The 24,938-nt window shown below is 47.7% G+C and overlaps 3 protein-coding genes across 4 annotated transcripts; all 3 read left to right on the top strand.

The window, feature by feature from the left end:
- The first annotated feature begins 1,097 nt into the window (after nucleotides 1–1,097).
- ezra (ezrin a) lies at nucleotides 1,098–9,326 on the top strand. 2 transcript variants are annotated; one of them, XM_061844913.1, is made up of 12 exons: nucleotides 1,098–1,272; nucleotides 2,316–2,399; nucleotides 3,194–3,289; nucleotides 3,840–4,114; nucleotides 4,183–4,266; nucleotides 4,546–4,692; nucleotides 5,220–5,316; nucleotides 6,475–6,769; nucleotides 7,433–7,593; nucleotides 7,674–7,766; nucleotides 7,978–8,220; nucleotides 8,569–9,325. In XM_061844913.1, exons 1-12 carry the CDS (start codon nucleotides 1,261–1,263, stop codon nucleotides 8,731–8,733), a joined length of 1,752 nt encoding a protein of 583 aa, XP_061700897.1. In that variant the 5' UTR covers nucleotides 1,098–1,260; the 3' UTR covers nucleotides 8,734–9,325. The 2 variants fall into 2 exon arrangements, with proteins under 2 accessions (XP_061700897.1, XP_061700898.1); XM_061844914.1 differs by lacking the exons at nucleotides 1,098–1,272; nucleotides 3,194–3,289; nucleotides 3,840–4,114 and having other exon boundaries at nucleotides 2,341–2,399; nucleotides 8,569–9,326.
- A 2,284-nt stretch (nucleotides 9,327–11,610) lies between these two features.
- On the top strand, nucleotides 11,611–14,098 carry kcnk3b (potassium channel, subfamily K, member 3b). The gene is made up of 2 exons (XM_061844915.1): nucleotides 11,611–11,893; nucleotides 13,254–14,098. The coding sequence occupies exons 1-2, from the start codon at nucleotides 11,611–11,613 to the stop codon at nucleotides 14,096–14,098; spliced, it is 1,128 nt and encodes a 375-aa protein (XP_061700899.1).
- Nucleotides 14,099–19,204: 5,106 nt separating this feature from the next.
- Nucleotides 19,205–24,024, top strand: marc1 (mitochondrial amidoxime reducing component 1). Its single transcript, XM_061844917.1, has 7 exons — nucleotides 19,205–19,573; nucleotides 20,283–20,453; nucleotides 20,552–20,714; nucleotides 20,800–20,943; nucleotides 21,066–21,127; nucleotides 22,422–22,493; nucleotides 23,582–24,024. The coding sequence occupies exons 1-7, from the start codon at nucleotides 19,314–19,316 to the stop codon at nucleotides 23,709–23,711; spliced, it is 1,002 nt and encodes a 333-aa protein (XP_061700901.1). The 5' UTR covers nucleotides 19,205–19,313; the 3' UTR covers nucleotides 23,712–24,024.
- Nucleotides 24,025–24,938: the final 914 nt, after the last annotated feature.

Genomic DNA, 24,938 nt, shown 5'->3' on the forward strand with positions numbered 1-24,938 from the left:
TGGGTCAAAGAGCTTAGATCTTCAAAAGATCTTCGATATCTTCTGTGTGATCTCCCATCGACCTACAGGGATCGTTATTAGCAACAGAGAAACGGATCTCTAAAACTGTCCTGACCAGAACACGGAGTCCGACCCAAATGTACGACTCGGGAAACGTGGAGGCAGTTCGGGAAGTATCTTTATTCAGTCCAGGGTCGGTAACCTAGCAGGCAGTCCACCGGAGCAAGAGTGATAATGACGTCAGGCTTACGGAGCAGGTCAGGAGACAGGCAGGGGTCGGTACGCCGGGAGTCAAGATCAGAGTCGAGGAAGTGCGGGAACGAGGAATCAATGGCGACGATCTGGCAAAAGCGACCGTCCGCTGGGTCCTATAAGTACTCCAGGTAATTACTGGGGCTGATGACGGCAGATGTGTCGGAGGACCTGCACAGCCAGGGCTCGGACCGGCAGGATCATGACAAAAACAAGAACTCCCAAGTATCTTGAGGTACGTTGTTGGTTTTGCAGTTGGTTTCCATAATTATATCATAATGTTAATCTTCCTCATCCTATGATCATTTCTCTGGATAAGAAAAACAACGCCGTCAACCTTCATCTGAACCAAGAAGTCCAAAGTCGTCAAGTTTAGTAGCTTGGATCTTATGTTCAAGTTACAGATGTTAACGTTCATTTCAGATTGCGGTTTTGTATAGGAACAATTTGTGAAGGTTTAATGAAACAAGATGATTTCACTGAGGTCAAAGTTCATAATGTCGCTATCGACCTGTGACACATCATTCCTGAAACGTCCAGAGGTTTTGGTGCCGTCTGTCTGATTTTTATTGGGGTATGATCCTCGATTCTCGACGATAAGGCAGGCGTGAATAAATACCAGATTGACAGACTAGAAACATTTCTCGTCGACGTTATCTCGATCCCCGTCGATAAGCATCCATCTCTCCGGACCTTCCGCGCACACAAGCAGCGCGTCGGGCTTACGGACCGCAGCTCCGACCGAAGGTCGTCCCCGGCTACCTTTTCGGGCGGACGTCTCCTCCTTGTTTGCGTGACAGTAACCAAGTCGAAGGCATTACGTCACGGCCCCCGCGGTTCAAAGGGTACACGCCCTGTCCTCCTACACCCAGGCTAGCCAGCCACAGCCCCGCCACCTTCTTTAGCAGGTGGACGCCGCCGCTGCTTCCTCAGTCCTCCTGGGAAACACCCTTCCTACCTCCTCCTCCTTCTGCTGCCGCTACCGGACGACCCATCGCCACCGCCAAGATGCCGAAAACGGTAAGAACGGGGGAACTTTTGCACGTCAACGAACGAACATTTTTTTTCCCTGCTGCTTGCTCTTTGTTCAATCTGCAATCGGTTCCTTTCCTTCTTGGTTTTTTACTCATTAACCACAAGGAGAACTTGACCGGTTGCCGCACGCATAAGAATTTGTGACTCTCAGATGCGCTTGTCATTTGTGACTGTCTACGTGAAATCTGTTCATTTGGAGAGATAAAAAAAAAAAAAATCAGTTTTCCCACTGGCGTTGCTGTCACGAGACCTCAAATACGAAGGGTTAGATTTTGATGCTCCAAGGAGAAACTCTCGACCGAGAGGTCACAGAGACGCTGACTCAGGTCTCAGGTATTTCCTGCCTTCTTCAACAGATAAAAATGTAACTTAAAGATGGATTCTTCTTTTGTCCCGCCGTGTGGAATGATTAACTAGAAAGAATCTGAAAGTACATAATCTGCGCATGGGACTAAGGTGGTGGTGATGAAAAGCATTCCAGTTTTCGTTGCCCAACTTCCACTGGGTTTATCTTTATGGCGGCCCGGGGCGTGCTTCAGCGCGAGTTCATAAAACCGTTGCGTAAGCGCGAATCCGGGGCAGAAGGGATTGGCGGGCGGGGGGGGGGGGGGGGGGTCACCCGCTGTTTCTCGGCCTCCTTTATTTGGTTTTTGTAACCCTTTTGGGTGAGAAAAATTCATTGCCTTGTGGCACGAGTGAAGGGGTTGGGGGAAGAGGACCCTAACGCTAACGCCGGCGAGGTGTTTAGCAATCGCTGTGCTATTTTCCACTGGTGACTGCAGTCCAAAGTCTAATGAGATAGTGAGCAATTATTGTTTATGAGCAATCCACTTCCACTTTTAAAAAGCAATTATTTACACCGTTTTTCCTGCTTTTTACGCAGAATAATCAGTATTTCGACCCCGGTCAACGGCGTGTGCGAGTTTTGGAGGTTGAGGAACGTGTCCGCTGTGAATACCGCTATCGGGAGTGGCGTATAACAAGAGGACGGTGATGTGTCACATGACTAAACAACCTTTCCTCCCCAGGTCAACGTACGTGTCACCACAATGGATGCTGAGCTGGAGTTTTCCTTCCACCCCAACACCACCGGGAAGCAACTCTTTGACCAGGTCGGGGGCCCACTGTAAAACTGGCCCGCAAAATTCAGTTCAATTTGATTTCTACAACAGAAATTTGTGTGAGGATCTAAAAACATACACACACGCCAATCTCTTACGGAAAGTCTTTCCAGAAGCTGGAGTTCCTGGAGTTAGAATGGGCGGCTGTTCCATTAAGTTTTTCATACAAGATTTCCAGTGGCGTTCCTCAGGGATGCGTTTGAAATCCCAACATATTTTTCATTCGGCAACATAGCTACGTAGCGCTTTCCAAGGCATCCAAAGCCGCTTTAGAGTTTCAGATTCAGTCACTCCAGTCACATCCAAGTGGTAGTAAGCTAGTGTAGGACAGGCAGACCGATTTAGTGTACTCTGGTACATGATCCCTCCTTTTCTGCGGATCCTTAAGGTTCCTTTCTCAGTCTCAAACCCATCACTCTCCACTCATCCGACAATCCATCCATTTTTTATACCACCTTGTTCGGGTGTCAGGGGTAGCTCGAGCCAAGCCCAGCTGACGTCAAGCACCCGGAGAGAAAATCACTCACCGTATAATTCACACCATCACTGGGTGGGGACTGAAACCACAGGGGTGTGTACCCACGTCAGGCATATGTTCCACATCAGTGACTTTCCCTCTCTCATATAGTCAAGATGATCACTCTCTCGTTTAGTTGAAATAATCACTGGCCTTTCCTTTTCTGGATTATTAAAAGAAAATGATATGATTCATCGTCTTCTGTTGTTAATAGCTAACACATCTATGTATATATGTTTTTTAAAAATACGTTCCTGTTTTTTTCTAGGTGGCCAGGACAATCGGGCTGCGCGAAGTTTGGTACTTTGGGCTCCAGTTTGTTGACGGAAAAGGTTTTCTCACCTGGCTCAACACCAACAAGAAGGTTCTATTGTTTATTTTGCGTCAATTGGAACACTGAAATATGTTGATGGTAATAATTTATTCACGCCTGTGATGTTGTTGCGAGAAACATAGCCTAATTACAAGAAAACACTTGAAAACCTGTGACGCAGGTCGAGTATCAGAGAGCAAACCGCAATTGCTAATGAGAAGATCAGCAAGATTAACTGTTTGCGCGGAGTAGGACGGTGGACGGACAGAGAAACCAAAGACCACAGAAAATATGAAACTCTTGGTAGTTTGAGAGGGGAGAGACTGGGAGATAAGACAAGCAAGCAACACCTATAACAGCTTCTGGTTACTTTGAGTCTACTGTAGTTTTAGAGGAGGCAGGCAGCCAGAAGAAGGGAAAAAGCAATAACGAAAGACGGCAATAGCAGTTCGAAAAGGGGCAGACAATGAGAACGGAGACGCAGTATCACCACCTGGTAGCGGAAGGGACTTCTAAAACAACATCCGGCAAATATAAGAACTCCTATTATATTGAGAGGAGACAGACAATGACAAGACATTTTTCTGGGTTGTTCCTCTAGGTGATGTCCCAGGACGTTCGCAAGGAGACACCTCTGCAGTTCAAACTGCGCGCCAAGTACTACCCGGAGGACGTGGCGGAGGAGCTGATCCAGGACGTGACCCGCCGCCTCTTCTACCTGCAGGTGAAGGAGGACATCCTGAGCGAGGACGTCTACTGCCCGCCCGAGACGGCCGTCCTGCTGGCCTCCTACGCCATCCAGGCCAAGTACGGCGAGTACAAGAAGTCGGTGCACCGCCCGGGCTACATGTCCTCGGAGCGCCTCATGTCGCGCAGGTGAGAGGATGCCCGAAGACGACGACGACAGCAGGAACACGGCAATGCTAACCCGCTAATTTCCGCAGAGTCCTGGAGCAACACAGCTTATCCAAGGACCAATGGGAGGAAAAGATTAGGGTCTGGCACGAGGAGCACGGATGCATGCTCAAGTAGGTCCAATCAGAGACCTCCGCCCTCTTTGAATTGGTCTATCTGCTAGTCTGCAACATCTTATAATATAAATAATCCACTTTCTGGTCTCAAAACAATCACTTTCTCATGTAGTCAAAACAAAAACTGCTCGGTCATGTTGCCAAAACAATCACTCATGGTCTAAACATTCACACTAAACACCCTGCTGAAAGTCTTTCCTCGCATCTACCGTTTTACGCCAAAGCTTATCATTTTTTTTCCCGCAAAAGCGTGAACGGTTTTTGCTTGACACGCAGGGACGAGGCGATAATTGAGTACCTGAAGATCGCCCAGGACCTGGAAATGTACGGCGTCAACTACTTTGAGATCAAGAACAAGAAGGGCACCGACCTGTGGTTGGGCGTGGACGCCCTGGGCCTCAACATCTACGAGAAGGAGGACAAGTGGGTTTCTTTGTATTTGTTGACAGACTCGCGCAGGCTCTCACGCGCCGTCATCGGACCTCCGGTTGTCGACCTCGTCCAGCTGACCGCATTTGTTCGGCGAGGTCGTCGAACTTACCCGTGATTCTACAGGACGGCGTCCATCCGTGATGGCCTGACCAGAGCAGATTTGCGTAGAAATTTAAAAACTTTTTGCCTTCTCACGCCTTCGTAAAGTGTCACTAAAATGTAATTTTTGCATTATGTCGCTAAATAACAAGCCAGCGAAGAATCTGCGTCATAAATAACCACAAAATGACTTTGGGTTAGGAAAGACATAGATAAATAAACCCTTTAAGGACATGGATCTGTTCCAAAATGCACTAACATTTTCCCCTTTGCTCACCCCCCCCTCCAAAAATGTAATTTTTCCCACAATCCTGCTAACCCAAGATTTGATTTATAAACAGCATCATGAATTATTACAATATAACCACAGCGCAGTACAGTTTGACGGCTAACAACGGTTTTCATTTCCTTCATTAAAGGATGACGCCAAAGATCGGATTTCCCTGGAGTGAAATCAGGAACATTTCCTTTAACGATAAAAAGTTCATCATCAAGCCCATCGACAAGAAGTCCCCTGTAAGTACTTTACTCCTGACAAACCATCTACTACACGAATCGTATAGATAAGACAAAGGCGGGTCACAAACTGGGGACGGTAACACGCTAATTAGCTGGATCCGATTCAAATGGATGAGCACGGTAGGCAGTGTAGCGATTTCCCTGGTAGGCCAGAACAAATCTTAATCAACAGGGTACGGCTACACGAATCGACCCTGGTGAGTAGGATACAAGGGTAGGTTAGGCGCTAAGTGCCTCAATTGAAAGGGGAGGACAGTGGACAACGTGATTGGCTGGCAGCCAGGAGAAGTATTGATTCAGTAAAAAAAAAAAAAAAAAACAGGAGGCATAAATGCAGGTTGTAAGCTAATTGGCTGAAATAAAAGGATCGCGGTAAGTGAGGTTTTCATTGGCTGGAAAGCAGAAACAGAAGTGAATTCACATCAAAGTAGGATAATCAGAGGTACTTCGGAGCTGATTGGTTGAAACGAAAAAAAAAAGGGCTGCCAAGGGCTAGGATTTGATTGGCTCGTAGGCAGTGACAAAACTGATTCATGAGTGAGGGAAGAATGGAGCGGGAGATCGAAAGACGGATCGGTGCATCGTCTGCAGTGATGCGGACTTCGGTCCGTTGTGGTAAAGAGGGAGCTAAGTCGAAAGGCGAAGCTCTCAGTTTACCAGTCGATCTACGTTCCTACCCTCACTTATGGGCATGAGCTGTGGGTCGTGATCGAAAGAACAAGATCCCGGATTCAAGCGGCCGAAATGAGTTTCCTCCGTGGGGTGTCCGGGTTCTCCCTTAGAGATTGGGTGAGAAGCTCGGTCATCAGGGAGGGGCTCAGTGTCGAGCCGCTAGTCCTTCGCATTGAGAGGAGCCAGATGAAGTGGCTGGGGCATCTGTTCCCGGATGCCTCCTGGACGCCTCCCTGGTGAAGTGTTCTGGCCATGTCCCACCGGAAAGAGACCCAGAGGAGAACCCAGGACACGCTGAAGGGACTATGTCTCTCGGCTGTCTTGGAAACGCCTCGGGATCCCTCCGGAAGAGCTGGAAGAAGTGGCTGGGGGAAGGGAAGTCTGGGTATCCCCGCTGAAGCTAGTTCCCCCGCGACCCGACCCGGAAAACCGGTATGGATGGACAGTTTCCCTTGTATAATTATTATTGTCTCCCCCACACAGGACTTCATCTTCTATGCGCCGAGGCTGCGCGTCAACAAGCGCATCCTGCAGCTGTGCATGGGCAACCACGAACTGTACATGCGCCGGCGCAAGGCGGACACCATCGAAGTGCAGCAGATGAAGGCCCAGGCGAAGGAGGAGCGCCTGCAGAAGAAGATGGAGCGCGACCAGCTGGACGGTGAAAAGAAACGCAGGGAGGCCATCGAGCGCGAGAAGGAGCAGATGGAGCTGGAGAAGCGAGAGCTCTTGACCAAGCTCCATCAGTACGAGGAGACCACGAAGAGAGCTGAGAGGGGTGAGACCACCGAGCGAGCTCGGCTTCGACTGAACCCGACTGTGACCGGATCGGTGCAGAATCACATACCTTTGAAGACGAGTCTTAGCCAGATTGACACCGAAATTGAAGGATTATTTCTTCACTTGCTCACGAAGGCTCGATGATGTGGTGAGTTGAGGGGGTCCTGGTTCGGGAGAAGCGGTAGTTTTTGTAGTGACTTGTACGGGAGACCAAATAAGACTTGCAGTAATCCAGCCAGGAAGTGACGAGGCTATGAACAAGGACGGTCGCAGTTTAGCTGATGAGGGATGGATGGAGGCGATTTTTGTGACCGAGAGTGTCCCGTTGAGGATAATACCTAGACATGTAACCAAAACTGAAAGTGTAAATTCTTTTTGTGGAAAATGTAGCAAAATTGGATATACTTGATAAAGAAGAGGGGGGGGGGCAAGACAGAGCCCTGGGGGACACCAGAGGAAACATGGGACAGATGGGAATTTAATGGTTTCAATTTAGGAATTTTGGTGCGACCAGAGAGGTAAGAACTGATCTTTGGAGGAGCTGGCAAGCTAGCATAACCACCGACACAAACAAACGGGGTCCAACATCCAGGGCAGTCACTACACACAAGTATTTGGCGCACAGTGATGACAGAACACGTGAACCGCTGCCGCCTTTCAGAGCTCCAGGAGCAGCTGGACCGGGCCATGCGACTGGAGGAGGAACGGAGGAAAGTGGAGCAGGAGGCGGCCAGGCTGGAGGCCGAGAGGATGGAGGCCATCATCGCCAAGGAGGAGCTGGCCAGGCAAGCTGAGGACCAGATGAAGAGCCAGGAGCAGCTGGTGAGATCCCAGTAGAGCCTGTCAGATTGTCTAGCGTTAAACGGCTGCTGTGAAATGTTCCTGCAACGGTTTTTCTCCAGGCAACGGAGCTGGCTGAGTACAGCGCGAAGATCATGCTGCTGGAGGAGGCCAAGAGGGTGAAGGAGGAGGAGGCGGAGACGTGGCACTGCAAGGTGAGCTATTAACACTGCCATCTGGACTTTACTTGACTACAGTTGTCCCGATATTGCGGGTTCAGTGCGTCCAAAGTAAAACTAAAAAAAAAAATGATGGTTTACAAATGTGTTCTTAGATCAAACACAAAAGATAACCAGTCCGCTTTCAAGGACTGCTGAAGGTTTTGTAAGCGAAGGTGGCCCGTAGACCCAAGTTCCCTGTCCCCAGGCTAAAGAGGTCGAGGAGAACCTGATGAAGACGCAGGAGGAGCTGCGGACCGTGATGACCAGCTCGACCCCCGCGGCCGCCGCCTCCTCGTCCTCGTCGGACAGCGAGAGCGACCACGAGCACAGCGAGGAGAACAGCACCTGCAGCGCCGAACTGCACTCGCAGGGCATCAACGACCACCGCCGCGAGGAGGACAGGCTCACCGAGGCCGAGAAGAACGAACGCCTGCAGGCCAAGCTCAGGGTGAGATGACGGGGCCCGCGACGAGTCAGGGTTAGGATCTCGAGACCGGTTTGGGAGTTAAGGCTTTGGAATCGGTGAAGATTTCAAGCAAAGATCAGCGTTTTAAATTTGGATGGAAAACCTGGTTTGGGGTTTTAGATGAAAGTTTAAAGGCTGAGTTAGGGTTTTGAGACAGGGTTTCAAGTTAGTGTTCGGGTTTTAGAAGGAGCCGCTCAACACTGCAATGATAAGTCTTTCACATGAGGTTTTTGAACCAGGGTGAAAGTTTGAAGCAAGGGTTTGGATTTCAAGTTCAGAAAAGCCTTTCAGGGTGCAAGAGTTGCGGATTGAAAGTCTAACCCTCCTCAGGCGCTGAGCTCCGAGCTGGAGGAGACGCGCAACCACCAGAAGAAGACGGCCAGCGACCTGCTGCACGCCGAGAACGTCCGCGCCGGCCGGGACAAGTACAAGACGCTCCGGCAAATCCGCATGGGCAACACCAAGCAGCGGATCGACGAGTTCGAGGCCCTGTAATGCAAAGAAGCGGCCCTCCGCCGGGGAAGACGGCCGTGGTCCAGTCAAGCACTCAAACGCGGGGAAACCACAAAGACGAGTACTGTACGCGCCCTCGTGAGCACGCGTGTGTTATTATGTGGTCTGAGCAGCTCTTTCATCCTTCATCTTATTTTGTTGTTATTATTACGTTGGCCTAGGAGCATAATTGCTCGTGTCATTTTTGCTACAAGTTTCCATTTGCCGTTATTCAATCTTTGCCGATTACTGTGCTGACATCGTGGGGGGGGGGGATTATTTAATTTTTCCTGTCTTAATCTTTTATTTTATCTTTTTAATTTAATTTTTTTTTTAATTCCCTTTTCCCTTCTTTCTGTGCTTTTATGTTTTGTTTTCCTCTCTTTTTCCCTCTTTTTTTCTGTTTTCTCCAGTTTTATAAACTTTCCTTTCTTTACACAAAAGGGAACAATTTTCAGCGAGCATATTAGCATATACATATATAAATATATATACTGTATAACCCAACTGTTTGTTAAAAATGACTTGAGGTAATTATGCTACTAAGCTAACATTGAGTCAAAGAATCTCCTCACATTTAAATAAAACTTGACTACTTATTCCAACCTGTTTTATTTGTCCTCGTCTTTGTTATCAAGCCATAATTATTGATCAAATATTAATTGCCCCTGCTCCCGCTGAAGCAGCTCTAAATTTGATATTTAGAATTTGAGGCAGCAAAATGCCAAACGGTTAGCAATCGCGCTATCATTGTTTTTGGCAAAGCGCGCCAATGCATTTGGGCAAGATTCTCAAAACGAACCACACAAGTACACAATCTCCCCAATGAATATTTGAACCCTAACGGTGGGGCAACACATGTCGACAAATAATGTAACATTACAGCATTCCCAGGTATGTATTCTTTATCATCTCCAAAGAGAGACTAATATTACTCTGGGTTTTCATCTCCATGGAAACACATATGTCCGTCTCATACTGGCCTCGGGTGGTCAAGGCGCATCCACCAGAGGAAGCTGCACAATGCCCATTGAAATGAAGCGAAAAATGAACTTTTTGACTTCATCTTTAATTGTCTTTGCTGTTGTCTTCATAAAGTACAATATTATAGAGTGCTATTTTTGTCATTCTAACCATCAATGGGGAAATCTGATTTGAAATATTTCGAGTTGTTACCATGGTCGCTGAATAAATTAAACTCATATCTCAGGGCACTACTACACTACACATAGATCCATTCATCTTTTAGACAGCTTATCCTTCTTTACATAATATTTTGTTGTATTCAAACCAATCCAATAAAACACATACCGTAATTCCTGGCCTACTAAATGCACCTGGTTTTAAGCCTCACCCAGAACATTTGTAAAGGAAATACCATTTGGTACGTACATACGCCGTAGCTGTGTAAAAGACGCAAGTGCCCACATTGAAACACGAGATATTTACAAAGGACGGTACACAGAGAGTTCAACGCTAATGCTAGCGCCGCGCTAACAGGGCCAGTTAAAAAAAAAAAAAAAAAAAAAAGAACATACCGGTAAAAATCACTGAGACACGGCAGTAATATGCTAGTGCAGCACTAACATGGCCGGACCGGTAAAAGTCACTTCCTCGGCACATATATTCCACCGGTCTCACTCTTACCTTTTCCACACGAGTGTCCCCCCCCTTGTGGTCGTTAGAAAAATTGCACAAAGAAGGACGGTACAAAGAGAGTTTAAAGCTAACGCTAATGCTGCGCTAATGCTAACGCTGCACTAAAAGGGCCGGTTAAAAAAAAAAAAAACATACCGGTAAAAATCTCTTAGACACGGCAGTAACACGCTAGCGCAGCGGTAACAGGACCGGACCGGTAAAAGTCACTTCCTCGGCACATAGATTCCCCCCCGTCTCACTCTTACCTTTCCCGCGCAAGTGCCACCTTGCGGCCGTTAGAAAAAAATGCACAAATTAGCCGCAGGGTTGAAAGCGTGTGAAAAAAGTCGCGGCTCATTGGACGGAATTTACAGCATATCAAACTCAAGGCGCCAGGCCCAGATCTGGCCCACGCCCTCATTTTCTGCGGCCCGCAAACGCAAATTATCCGGGTAAACTTTCAATAAATTTGGCAAAACTCTCCCGAAAACTCTAATATTCATATGTAATAAACTATGTACGGAGAGTCACTGATGGTGTAGTGTTACACATACCCGCCTTTGCGGCGGGCAGCGTGGGATCGATTCCCGCTGAGTGATGGTGTCGATATCTGGCCTGCGACTGACTGGCAGGGTGTAGTCCGCCTTTCGCCCGAAGCTGGCCGGGATAGGCTCCAGTTTTCCCGTGACCCTTGTGAGGATAAGCGGATAGATGGAAAAAAAACTATGTTGAAGTATATATTTTTTTTACTACAAAAATAACTTTTCCATTCTAAACATTTCATTGTGTAGTTACCTAAAAAAAAAAGTGGTTAGGGTTGGCTGCCCTTTGTGGCCCCCCTCGAGAGGTGCCCCTGGCCCTTAAAGAGACAGTCCGCATAGTGCAAGTTTGCCTTCGGTGGGGGGTGGGGGGGAGAGAAAGAAACGGGAGAGTCACTTGAGTGTTGACTCGAGCGCGGAGTTGCGCTCCGCTCGTCATTTTTCAGCCGCACGGTCAATATTTGCTCTTGCGCGAAGACAGTCAGAGCCAGAGCGAGCGAGCGAGCGAGCGAGCGAGCGAGACCTTCCTCCTACCTCGAGTTCTCCTCCAAAATAGACGCCGATGACAAACAGTCCGGTGACGCGTACCGGGGGGAGAAGGAGGAGGAAGTGGTTCTGAAGGGAGAAGCTCCGTGGCGGCGGCGACGGCGGCGGCGGCACCCCGACTTCGGGGACCCCTCCCTCCTCCTCCTCCTTCAGGATCATGAAGAGGCAGAACTTCCGCACCCTGGTCCTGATCGCCAGCATCCTCACCTACCTGGTGGTGGGCGCCGCCGTCTTCGAGACGCTGGAGTCCCGCGAGGAGCGCGGCAACAAGCGGCGCCTGGAGGGACGGCGCCAGGTGATGATGCGCAAGTTCAACCTGAGCCGGGCCGACTTCGAGGAGCTGGAGCAGGTGGTGGGCCAGCTGCGCGCCCACAAGGCGGGCGTGCAGTGGCGCTTCGCCGGCTCCTTCTACTTCGCCATCACTGTGATCACCACCATAGGTGAGCAAGGCCGGGGAAGAACCGTTCGGGGCTTTCATTTCGGACCTCCGGTTTCAAGAAAAGATCAGGAATTTCAATTTGGGGGAATGTTTCAAGAAAATGTTAGAGTCGGTTTCAAACTCGGGGTTTCGAGGTAGGCGGTGGATCTGAAGGAGGGTAAGGGTCTGGAATTTAAATTCCACAGCTTATTAAAAATGTGCCCTGCGATTGCCTGGCGACCAGATCAAGGTGTACCCCGCTTCCTGCTCGAAGATAGCTGGGATAGGCTCCGGTATTCCTGCGACCCTTGTGAGGATAAGCAGCTCAGAAAATGGAATGGATCGATGGATCAAGATCTGTTATCGAGAGAAGGCACACAATAGTCGGTTTCTATTTGTCGAATGCGTTTTTATGCAGAACGTATCAAACTCACTGTGGGCAACTTTGAACAAAACAAGCCTACTCAAATGTATCGAACCGAACTTTTTTTCACTCGTTATCCTCGATTTGATGCTACGTAATGCCACAAGTCCTGCAGAGGCATAGTAGAGTTTGAAAACATCTCACGTTCTGCCCACGCCTACGTGGGTTTTCTCCGGGCACTCCGGTTTCCTCCCACATCCCAAAAACGTGCAACACTAATCGGACACTCTAAATTGTGATTGTGACTGCGACTGTTGTCCGTCTCTATGTGCCCTGCGGTTGGCTGGCAACCAGTTCAAGGTGCGCGAAGATAGCTGGGATAAGATCCAATTTGGGGGAATGTTTCAAGCAAATGTTAGAGTCGGTTTCAAAGTCGGGGTTTCAAGGTAGGTGGTGGATCTGAACGAGGGTAAGAGTCTAGAATTAGGATTTCGTGTTTTGGGTCACAAGACAGGGTTTTTTGGGTTTCAAGCCTGGGGTTAAAACTTATTTTGGATTGATATTTCCTCCGCAGGGTGTCCGGGCTCTCCCTTAGAGATAGGGTGAGAAGCTCGGTCGCCCGGGAGGTGGCTCAGTGCCGCTGCTCCTCCGCGTTGAGAGGAGCCGGGTGAGGTGGCTGGGGGATCTGATTCGGATGCCTCCTGGACACCTCCCTGGGCATGTCCCGCCGGAACGAGACCCAGATGACGACCCAGGACGCGCTGGTGAGGCTCTGTCTCTCGGCTGGCTTGGGAACGCCTCGGGATCTCTCCGGAAGAGCTGGAAGAAGTGGCTGGGGAAGGGGAAGTCTGGGAAAACGATATCGACAGCTAGGCAATGATGCTATTATGCTACCGATATTATGAATGTGAACATAAACGTTTTCTCCTTTTCAAAACATTTGAAACCGGATCAGGATCGGGCTTGCCGGTTTCGCTCACGCTGTGTACGTTGCGTTCTGTCCCCTCCCCCCACACAGGCTACGGCCACGCGGCCCCCAGCACCGACTCAGGGAAAGTCTTCTGCATGTTCTACGCCCTGCTGGGCATCCCCCTCACCCTGGTCATGTTCCAGAGTCTGGGCGAGCGCATCAACGCCCTGGTGCGCCACCTGCTGCACCGAGCCAAGAAGTGCCTGGCCCTGCGCCGCACCGAGGTCTCCATGGCCAACATGGTGGCGGTGGGCTTCCTCTCCTGCGTGGGAACCCTCTGCGTGGGGGCGGCGGCCTTCTCCCGCAGCGAGGGCTGGAGCTTCCTGCACGCCTTCTACTACTGCTTCATCACGCTCACCACCATCGGCTTCGGCGACTACGTGGCGCTGCAGCGGCACGACGCCCTGCAGAACGAGCCGCGCTACGTGGCCTTCTGCTTTGTCTACATCCTGACGGGCCTGACGGTCATCGGCGCCTTCCTCAACTTGGTGGTGCTGCGCTTCCTCACCGCCAACGCCGAGGACGACCGGCGGGACGCCCTGAGGCGCGGGGCCCCGCGGGGCGGCGGCAAGCCCGCTTCGGAGGTGGCGTGCCTGGTGCCGCCCGCCGCTTCCGCGCCGTCCACGCCCAACGCCAAAGACGTCTACACGGAGGTGCTGCACTTCCAGACCATCTGCTCTTGCCTGTGGTACCGTAGCGAGGACAAGACCCGGGATCCCTCCTCGGCCGTTTCCCGGGAGCTCGGCTTCTCCGACGCCTACCTGCCACGGGACAGGACGCGCTACGCCGAAACGGCGTCCACCGGCTGCGTGTGCACGCCGCGCCGGCGCTCGGGGAAGCGCCTGGACTTTCTCTCGCCTTTACGAATGTTTAGGAGACGCAGCTCCGTGTAGGGGGAAAAAACTCATCCGAAAATCCAAAAGCGACGTAACAACTTGTACACAGTTGAGGGGAGGATTCCCCTTGTGGTGCTAGAAAACAAACCAACACGCAGTCGACTTAGGGATTCTTCAGGTGTATGGTGTTTGGTTGTGTCTCAAAATTAGCGACAGTTCAGTGTTCTAGTTACGCGTCATCAAGTTCTGAGTCGGTCCAAGTGTTGGTTTGACGATGACGGCCCTACGAAAAACAGCGGATCGACTCAAAACTAGCAAAAAAGTTGCAGTCCGGCGATAAGGCCCCAAAATAAACGCGGTGAAGTCTCACGCCGTGTCCTTTCGCGCAGGTCCACCTTAGCGTTCTGGACTTTTGGAACCACCTGAAACAGTTCTCAAGGGGGATCTCGTTACGCGGCTTCGATCATCAACGGTCCGACAATATCAAAAATCGAAATAAGCAGCAGATGGGGCGCCGTTCCGGACCCTGAAAAAACACAAAGACTTGATAAGAGGTCTCAAGAGTCACTCGGTGCTAACTGCCCAGAAAAACCAAAAACAAAAGAACGACATGGATGCGTCGAGGCGGCGTTGTGTTATGAAGTGATCGTTATTTATGAAAAGTTAAATAAAAAAAAAAAAGGAGGGGTGAGTAGTAGATGGTTGAAGTGGGGGACTATTTTTAGGGACTATCTTTAGAGTCGGTCTACACTGGCAGATGGGAGGGGCTTTGTCATGTTAGCACAAAGGATAATTAGCAAGCTGTCAATCATAGACTCCGATAGAGCGCGATTAGAAAAGTCCGCTCCAGCCAAAGGGACACTTTAGACCTCGTGTTTTGCTGTTTTATGGAAGAAAATAATAAATCGGGCGGCACGGTGGAGGGGAATGGCGACAGCGTCGGCCCGGCAACTTCTGAGGACCGGCGTTCGGATCTCGGCCCCGCCTGTGTGCGGAGTTCGCGTGTTCTCCGCTAGCCCCCGTGGGTTTCCCCTCCGGGCACTCCGGTTTCCTCCCGCATCCCAAAAATATGGAGTTCATTGGAAACGCTCAGGATGAGTTTATGGACCAAGAAACATAATCTGTTGCTCGTAATATCATCGCAAATTTCTTCTGAGGCAAAGGATTACAGTCATCAAGTGTTAAGAAAACAAGCCTACTCAAACTTTTTCACTCATTTAAAAAAAAAAAAAAACATCCAGGCTTTCCTCTGGAGCCATGGTAGAGTTTTAAAAATGTCACGTTCTGCCCGTGCCTTGCGTGGGTTTTCTCCGGGCACTCCGGTTTCCTCCCACATCCCAAAAACCTGCAACACTAATTGGACACTCGAAATTGCCCCAAGGTGTGATTGTGAGTCCATGTTGTCACAGAGAAATTGAAGCTAACGCTAGCACCACGCTTACGCTAGCGCCGCAGTAACGCTAAAGCTAGGGGCCACGCTAACGCTAGCGCGGCGCTAACAGGGCCGGTAAAAAAAAAAAAAAAATACACTGGTAAAAATCAATGAGACATGGGATTAGCATGCAAGCGCAGCGCTAACAGGGCTGGACCGGTAAAAGTCACTTCCTCGGCACATATATTCCACCAGTCCCACTCTTACCTTTTCCGCTCGAGTGCCCCCCCCCTCCTTGCGGCCATTCGAATCTGGGCCCCCAACATACAGCATTAATTGGACACTCTAAATTGCCTGTAGGTGTGATTGAGAGTGCGACTGTTTGCCTCCATGTGCCCTGCGATTGGCTGGCAACCAGTTCAGGGTGTGCCCCGCCTCCTGCCCGTTGACAGCTGGGATTGGCTCCAGCACTCTCCGCGACCCTCGTGAGGATAAGCGGCAAAAGAAAATGGATGGATGGATATTTGAGTCAATGAGTAGTGACATTGGTTGGCTAATTGGACACTCTAAATTGCCCGTAGTTCAGGGTGCCCGAAGATAGCTGGGATAAGATCCAGTACTCCTGCGAGCCTTGTGAGGATAAGCAGCTCAGAAAACGGACGGGTGGATGGATTAATAATCTGTTATCGTCATCACTAACGACAAGGAGAGGCACACTATAGTCGGTTTCCACGTGACCGACGCGTCTTACGCAGAACGTATAGAACTCACCGCGGGGTCCAGATGGTTTCCCCTTTGGAATTCTGACCCCGGTCCAGTTCCGGAAAATACGCGGCGGCAAAATATGACGGGGGGAAAAAATTATCCCGTGGGATACCGGAAGCGGGGGTCACTCGGTCGCTAAAGGTACACGATTGATAACGCGCTCGAGCTCGGCGTTTTCACGCGAACGCGCCTCAACGTTTGCGGGAAAGCGTCAAGAACGGGGTCGGCGCCGCCGGCCCGCCTTCGGCCGTCGGGCCCGGGCGAGAGAAGGAGCGTCCGTTGGACGAATCCCCGTATTTGGACCCCCCGCCGGCCGGGCATCTGCTGTTTTTTTTTTTTTTTGCGATTTGGCAACCGGCTGGGCTATCTATGTCAGAGACCGAAAATAGTCCCCCCGAGAAGGTCAGCCTCCGCGTTGCGTCAACTGAACACTGAACGCACCGTCGGGTCCCCTGAAAAAGACAAACTAGTTTAAAATGGACCTGGCGGCGCTTTGAGCCGATACATATTTTACAAAGATGGACGGTGCTAGTTCTTCTTCTCGTGTAGCTTCCACATTACACTCTTCTTCTTCTTCTTCTTCTTCTTCTTCTTCTTCTTCCAGAACCGTGGCGGAGCCAAGAAAAATGGCCGCCGAAATGGATGTTAAATGATAACGCTCCAAAAAAAATGTCCCGAGTGTCACGTCGAGTCTCGTACTGTCGACGATTTCGCAATTATTCAACTGTACGCTCACTTTTCGGGGTTCGTGAGATTAAAGTTATATTTTTTAGAGCTGTCGGAATTTATGGTGCATTAAGTGGGAGCCGGTAATCACTTGTATTGATTAATAAATCCTCCTGCAAACTGCGCGATTTGTCTGATTTTACCTGGGGGGGGCTTCCGCGTGACGATATACAGTGATGCCATTCCGGAAAACGGTCCGAGAAGTGATTTGTTCGAAAACCAAATCGATGTTTCCCGTTATAATGAATGGAAAAAGAAATAATGCGTTCCAAACCTAAAAAAATCTGACTTTTTAAAGCATTTTTTTATTAGCTTTTCCTGATAATAAACTGCATAGTAGAAATGCATGTATTGTTTAAATACTTTATATAATTTAACACACACACACACATATATATATATATATATATATATATATATATTATACAATTTAAAAGACCAAATCCTTGGAATTTCAGCCTCCTAGCAGGGAATATTCCGATATACAGTGATGCCTCGGTTCTCGACCACAACCCATTCCAGAAAACGGTTCGAGAAGTAATTTGTTCGAAAGCCAAATCAATGTTTCCCATTACAATGAATGGAAAAAGAAATAATGCGTTCCAAGCCTAAAAAAAGTGGCTTTTTAAAACATTTTTTATTAGCTTTTCCTGATCATAAACTGCATAGTAGAAATACATGTATAGTTTAAATACTTTATATAAGAAAAGAATTTAAGAAATATATTTATTTTTTGCTTAAAATGTATGCTTTAGTAGTAGAGTACGCTAGGCTGGGAGTGTAATGGCGTATCTGTAGCAAAGTAGTAGTAGTAGTAGTAGTTTTTTTCAGGGGGCGTTCGAATTGACAATAACAAAGCGCGTCGTGGGTCTGGCCGCGCACAATTTGTTATTTCCGGGTTTTGTCGGGGGTCTTCGAGTACCAATTTTGGTTTGAAAACAGAAGCAAGAAAATCTCAAAATTTTTGTTCGAAAACCGATTTGTTCGAATACGGGGACGTTCGAGAACCAAGGCCTTACTGTACACCTCTTTCTATAAAATCCCCAAATGTGAAAAGATGCCACCAAAGTCATCCATAATATGGAAGTAGTAGTTGGTGTCAAGGAAGTACAACGGTGTCTTGAGATATGAGCGCCTCGCCTTGTGAGTTTTTCGAGATACGAGACGTTGCTTGGGTGTGGGAAGCAGGTTGGTTTCTGTACAGTACATATTCAGCAATATGAAGGAAAAAATATGTAATACCTGCTGAAAAGAGCAGAAAATATCGATAGATTTTGGCAATAAAACGTGATGGATGCTGCCAACTTCTTGTAGGAATTATTCTTGTCAATCTCAAATTACCAAAAAGTACTTATTAAAATTATTATTATTATTATTACTTAAAAGTATCAAGCTTGCTCGTTTGATAACGATGCGTTTCTCCAACGTACACGGAAGCGTGTCGCGGCCACACGTTAAACTTCTCTGTGACAGACATTTTTAAAAAAAAAAAATATGCATTGTTCTCAAATGAGTCCAATGCATATTTTAAAAAAGAAAAATAAACGTTGGTCACAGTGACGTTTACGTAGGTTGACGCGTGGCCGCAACACGCTTCCGTGTACGGGGCTGGAGCCTATCCCAGCGGTTTATTTAGTTGTTTTTTTTTTTTTTAAATATGCATTGGACTCATTTGAAAACAATGCATTTTTATTTTATTTTTGTAAAAATGTCTGTCACAGAGAAGTCTCACGTGTGGCCGCAACACGCTTCGTGTACAGAGACGACTTCCCCCCCCCCCCCCATCATAGTTAACAAATGCGAGTTTGTGTAAAACCAGGGTTCATTTATTGAAATATTGGTATTTGTATTGAAAAATGATGAGTGGCTCCATCTAAATCCAACTATGTGGGATTTATTCTTGATTGAGAACAGATCCAGCAGCAAAGTATTGGTACACATCCAGACTTTTATACGCTTTTCCGTGTAAATCTCGACGATTTACTCACCAGATCCGTGTGTAGATCCAGCTGTCCAAGACAAGCGGAAGCGGGTTGACGGTCCAATTTCTTATCGGCGAAAACATCGACTTGGGCATTAAATGTGGGTCCTCGGTGCCAAGTGTCTCTCATTTTCCCACGTAGCTTCGTTTATCATCTCTGGGAGACATATTTTCGCGTCGTCTCCAAACGAGTTAGCGTTGAGCAATGTTATGCTAATTGCTACTGCTAATGTTTCGACCGTCAAGATGGCCAGTCACGTGATTTATCCGGTGGCGCAGGTGCGCGAGCTCTATTCAAAACTCGGTGAACGGAAAAGCTGCGTTTGTATCCGTGAACGCAGCACACGTCCCAACTGTGAGCGTGCAAGAGGGATAAAACCGAGGGTTCGTGAACGTAACACCTGCGGGAGGCAGTCCGAACTTCCAAGATGGAGGCGAAGGGGGCCGTGAAGGCAGCGCTGTCCCACGACAAGTTCAAACTTGTGCTGGTCGGCGGGGCGGCCGCCGCGGCCGCCGCGGCGGTGGCTCTCGGCGTCGGATTCAAATACTGGCGGAGGCCGGAGACGCGCGAGCGCGTGGGGGTCGTGTCGCGGCTCCTCGTCCACCCGCTCAAGTCCGGCAAGGCGGCGTCGGTGCCGCTCGCCGAGTGCCTCAGGAAGGGCCTCAAGTGCGGAGAGATGCGGGACCGGTGAGTCGGCGACGGGGCGGGGGAAGCTGCTTGGGTTTACTTAGCTAAAAAGTCAAACTAAAATGTCTAAATTAAAACTCCGGAAAAGTAAATCAATAAATAACGGGGAAAAAAATAAGACATTTTTTTGGGGATTGATCGCCTGTCAATCACGATTTCCCAAAAATTATATATAACATACAGGTTTTTTAAAAAGTCAACATATTCATTTTATTTCATTAGAAGAGTATTTACATATTCTGTATGTCGCTATACATCAACTGGCATAGCGAGATGAAAAAAAAATAGGAAATAATTTTATGACGGATTAAGTGAAATTTGGTAATTTTGCATGGCTGCTGCTAGTGAGTAAGTGTTATTATTATTTTTTTGCGGAGGATAAAAAAAATCTTATGGCTGTGAAGATATCGCTATCGTTTGTTTACATGTGTTGCAGCACTTTGTGTGATTGTCTTTGTTTTATGTTTAGTTTGACGGTCAAATTCGACATGGGAGTGGTAATAACATATTAAAGCGAGAACTGCTGCTTTGGCAGTTCTGAGGTCCCGAGTTTGATTCCGGCCCCGCCCGTGTGGAGTCCGCACGTTCTCCCCCGTGCCTGCGTGGGTTTCCTCCGGGCACTCCGGTTTCCTCCCGCATCCCCAAAAACCATGCAATATTAATTAGAGACACTAAATTGACCATAGGTGTGCGCTCGCTCCCATTTCAGGCACTGGTTGGTGGTGACGGAGGACGGCAACATGGTGACGGGTCGGCAGGAGCCCCGTCTGGTCCTGGCGTCTCTGACCTGCGAGGGGGGTCAAGCGCGCCTGAGCGGGCCCGGCGTGTCCGATCTGCGTTTCCCCATCCGGCAGCCCGGCAACGCCGTCGTGGACTGCAGGTCTGCCCGTCCGTGTTCGAATTCCGTTTCTCGCCTCGCGCGACCTTTTAATTTATTTATGTATGTATGTATTTTTTTTTTTTTTTTAAACGACGCAGGGTGTTCGGCGCCGCCATTCGGGGGCGGGACTGCGGCGACGAAGCGTCCCGTTGGTTGGTCGGCTATCTGAAGGCGGAGCGGACCCTTCGCCTGGTGCACTTTGAACCCCAGATGAGTGCCAGGAGGCTGGCGGACGAAGTGCCGCTCTTCTCTCCAAACGAGGTCATTTCGTTATTGGATCAAAGATAGGTTGAGGATAAGCGGCGAAGAAAAATGAAGTTCTGCGTTTTTTGCGGGCGTCCCCCAGGAGGTGGTGTACCCCGACTGCGCTCCGGTCATGCTGCTGTCCGAGGCGTCCGTCAAGGACCTGAGCGGCAAGCTGGACGAGGACCTGACCGTGGAGCGGTTCCGGCCCAACGTCGTCATCGGCGACTGCGAGGCGTACGCCGAAGTACGCCGAGCCTCCTTCTCTCCAGAATAGCCAAAAAGTCACCATGTGCTACGGAGGCGGAGGGGCTAATTATACTCGAGGCTCAGGCGGCAGGCTGCTTTTCTTTTTCTGTGCGTGCGCAGGATTCGTGGGAAGAGATCCAGATTGGCAGCGTGCGTCTGCGGCGGGTGATGTCATGCGGGAGGTAACGTCGTTTTTCCCTTTGGGTAGAGAGAACTGCTGTCGTTTTTTTTTTTATTCAACTGTGTCTGACTGCCTGTGCTGCTCCACCATTTCTGTTCAAACATCCGTTGTGTGAAAAATGGATAAGCTACCACGGCATCGATCCTCGTTTAAGTTTGGTCACGAGTGAGTCGGAGGTGCCGCTCCCATCGCTTTGCAAACGTCGTCAGGCATCTTGGTTCCGAGAAACTGTTGATGTGAAGGGAGGAACTTCATTTGGTCCGGCCGTATCCCCGTCGGTTATAAAAGTAGCGCTTCGCTGACATCTGGTCGTCCATTCGAAACGAGCTAGGCTCGCTATTGGCCCGGCGGACGCCCCTAAAAAAAGCCCATTTTTACCATCCATCCATTTTCTTAGCCGCTTATCCTCACAAGGGTCGTAGGGTCAGCAAAATGTGTAATGACAGATTTCTGTAAGTCTGCTTACTGTTCATGGAGAATCAGCTCCTCTCTTGGGTTCTCAGTACGGCGGTAATATTGGTCATTTTTGGCAGAGAATAATTTCTTTTTCATATTTTCAGTCTACGTGTTGCTGCACCATTTGTTTTCAGATATCCAACATAGATGCTAGTTTTTGGTTGCCTGTGGTGTTTCCCATTATATAGTAACATTAAGCTAGTGCAGGGTAAGTGGTCGTTTTAAATACATATATTTTTTTTATGTTTAGTTTGGCAGTAAATGTTCAGATGAGTGTGGTAACAAGTTTTTTTTTAAGGATTGTGTACTCTCTGTTGCTAGTGGTGCACTTCGCTGTCAGTAAATAGCACTCATAACTCAAATTTTTTAGCACAATTCGACACCCCAAAAAATCGTCCTGGCGACTGCCCGTGTATTGGAAAAGTCGTAAATCGGGACAAACCGCCGTACATCTTTAATTCTTAACCCTTGGGCTATTTTGATAAAAAGCATGCCACGGATGTGTTATGAAGAACCGTTTAAATCGAGGGTGTCAAACTCGTTTTTGTCGCGGGCCACATTGGAATTCCGCTTTCCCCTCATCAGACCATTATGACTGTGAAACCATAAAAATCTTCGACCGCCTCATCATAATTTGAAATTTTGGTACATATTTGAACATACATCTCGGAAGTTCATACACGTGATTTAGCATCGTGGGCCACATGAAATCATGCGGCGGGCCAGATCTGGCCCCCGGCCCTTGAGTTTGACACCTGTGGTTTAAATAGTAGGTTAAAAAAAAAAAAAAGGTCCACGATTCCTTTGAAGCCGACCTGCAAACTTTTTCCCGTCGTCAGGTGCGTTTTCACCACAGTGGACCCCGAAACCGGAGTCATCAGCAGAAAAGAGCCCCTCGAAACACTGAAGAGGTACGAAACCGTTGCAGCCTGCAAAGGCTCAAAGGCGTTCAGAACAGTTGCCAGCCGTCGGATCGCCGGTCCCGCCCGACGCCGCCTTCGTGGCCATTGCGGGACGTTTTAGCCGCTACGCGACGGTTAGCAAATAAATAAGTAGCAATGGCGTCGAGTACAAAAGTCAGGGCGTGGTTCAAAGGTCATGAAATAAGTGATGATTTAAATGTTTGATATGTAATTGTTAAAATGTTTAAACAAGACAGTCCTGAAGAAAATGATTAAGTAGGTTCAATAAAATGATTGAATATTTGATTTCTGTCACAAAATAAGTTATGAATTTAAAGGCCTTTCATTAAAAACAAATGTCATTTAAAAAAAATCAAAACTCAGTTAAGTCAATGAAAGTGCAAAAATCATTTTTTAAAATGTCAAATTAATATGAAATAAGGACATTTTATTTAATAAAGAAAAATGCCATTAAAAAGGGACAATCATTATAAATGAGCTCAATATAATACAATTTTTGAATGTTAGTTCACAATTTAATAATTTAAATTTTGTATTTGTATTAATTTATATTTAATGTATTACAATTTTACCTCTGATTCAATTTCCAGTTGTAGCCTGATTTTGATTTCATTTTCTTCACATCTTGTTTGGATATGATTTTACAATTGAACTAACTATATGTAATTATTTTGTTGGTTCATATTTTGAATGCAGTGACGTTTTTTGCAAAATTAATTTGAACCCCATCGAAATTTCCATTTCTTTTCGAGTTTGAATGAGGTTCCTTTTTTTTTTTTAAATGACCTTTACATTTAATTTTGGCACATCCCACCATCCGTAGCACACGACGTTAAACGAGAATATTTGACACAATTCAGGAAAAAAAAATGCTTTTTTTTTTTTTTTTTAATCCAGCTTTTTAATTGGACATTTCGAAAATGTGCGGGTGTACCTAACAAACTGCAATTAGTGCATCTAAGTTAACCAAATTTTAATGTTGGGCAAGTTTGAAGCATTTTTTTTTTTTTTTTTTTTTTTGGGGGGGGGGGTGGGGCGAGTGGGGGATAATGGTTGTCTGGTCTGGGCCCGCGCAGCTACCGGCTGTGCAAACCCGACGAGAAGCACATCTACAAGTCGGCGCCGCTGTTTGGACAGCTGCTCAGCGTGGAAAAGACGGGCGTCATGCGGGTGGGCGACGACGTCTTCAAGATCGGACGGCGGTGAAGAAGACGTGCGATCGAGCGCGGGGAAAAGGAGGAAAAAAAAAAAAAAAAAAAACAACACTTAAGTACCGTAATCGCAAGTAAATAGAGAAATGATTGCGACCACTTCATGAAATATGGATATTCAAGTTAGGGTACAATATTTTTAAATCTAGACGAAAATAAACACATTTGCAACATTTGGTCAGTCTTTTTTTTTTGTGTGTGTGTTGACAACGTCTTTAATCTTCAACAAAGTTTAAAAAGAGATTATGTATTTTTGTGACTTTTAGACTCATTTGTATATTTGATTTTTTTTTTTTTTTTTGACCATTCTGTGAAAATAATTTAGAGCCTTCAATAAATCCGATTTACATATTCCGAAGTGTCTTTTGACTTCTTGCCTTCAATGGCTGTCATGTTTCTATTTTTTTTATGAACATGGATGTCAATTTAGGCCTCAGCAGACCCGGTTGTGTTTTTGTCCACGTCGGCGACGCTTTAATCTTTCACATACTTTTATTTTTGCCAACATAAAAGACAATTTATACTCCTTCACTGCCATTGACGAATATAGACGTCCAATATTCATATTAAGTGCTGAGCTTCAAAACAAAAAAAAAATAATTATATTTGGCGTGTTTTCTGGCTAGATGGGAGGTTGTTTAGAGTTATGGAAATGACTTGGCAGTTTCATTTTCTTGAGCAAGTAAACAAAATATGAATACATGGAAATCTTGTTTGGGGAAATGTTGGCCATCTGGATGTCACAGGTCCAGGTCCTTTCAGGACTCACTTGCTGAACTTGCAACACTTGGAGGTATTTGCGAGCAGCGCAAACACGACGCGGCCTCAAACCTCACTCGGCGGGTTCTCCGAACTAACAGAATCCGCTCATCCTGCCAAATGGAAACTGGCTTTATTCAAAAACCTGTAACCCGAGTTTAAAACTCTAAGTGGTAATTGAAACCTTAAGGCTAAACCCTTGGTTCGAATTCTCAGCAAGGCTTTAAAAACTTCTTTGAAACCATCACCCAAACTCTCTTTTAAAACCATAAACCGGATTTGAGACCCTCATTTAAAAACCTTACTCTTTTTATCACAAACCTTGCTTGAAAAATCTGATCCCGTCACAAATATTGATGTCTATTCTGATTGCGGGCGGCACGGTGGGTTAAGCTGGTAAAGCGTTGGCCCCGCAGTTCTGAGGACTCGGGTTCGATCCCAGCCCCGCCTGTGTGGAGTTTGC

Source organism: Syngnathoides biaculeatus, chromosome 15 (genome assembly GCF_019802595.1).
Source record: "Syngnathoides biaculeatus isolate LvHL_M chromosome 15, ASM1980259v1, whole genome shotgun sequence".
Taxonomy (NCBI): Eukaryota; Metazoa; Chordata; class Actinopteri; order Syngnathiformes; family Syngnathidae; genus Syngnathoides; species Syngnathoides biaculeatus.

Coding starts and splice junctions, on each gene's coding strand:
- kcnk3b (XM_061844915.1), top strand. CDS start 11,611: ATGAAGAGGCAGAACTTCCGCACCCTGGTCCTGATCGCCAGCATCCTC. Junction 11,894..13,253: donor CACTGTGATCACCACCATAG/GTGAGCAAGGCC, acceptor CCCCCCACACAG/GCTACGGCCACGCGGCCCCC.
- ezra (XM_061844913.1), top strand. Junction 4,115..4,182: donor GAGCGCCTCATGTCGCGCAG/GTGAGAGGATGC, acceptor TAATTTCCGCAG/AGTCCTGGAGCAACACAGCT. Junction 5,317..6,474: donor CCATCGACAAGAAGTCCCCT/GTAAGTACTTTA, acceptor TCCCCCACACAG/GACTTCATCTTCTATGCGCC.
- marc1 (XM_061844917.1), top strand. CDS start 19,314: ATGGAGGCGAAGGGGGCCGTGAAGGCAGCGCTGTCCCACGACAAGTTC. Junction 20,944..21,065: donor ACTGCGAGGCGTACGCCGAA/GTACGCCGAGCC, acceptor GTGCGTGCGCAG/GATTCGTGGGAAGAGATCCA. Junction 22,494..23,581: donor CCCCTCGAAACACTGAAGAG/GTACGAAACCGT, acceptor GGGCCCGCGCAG/CTACCGGCTGTGCAAACCCG.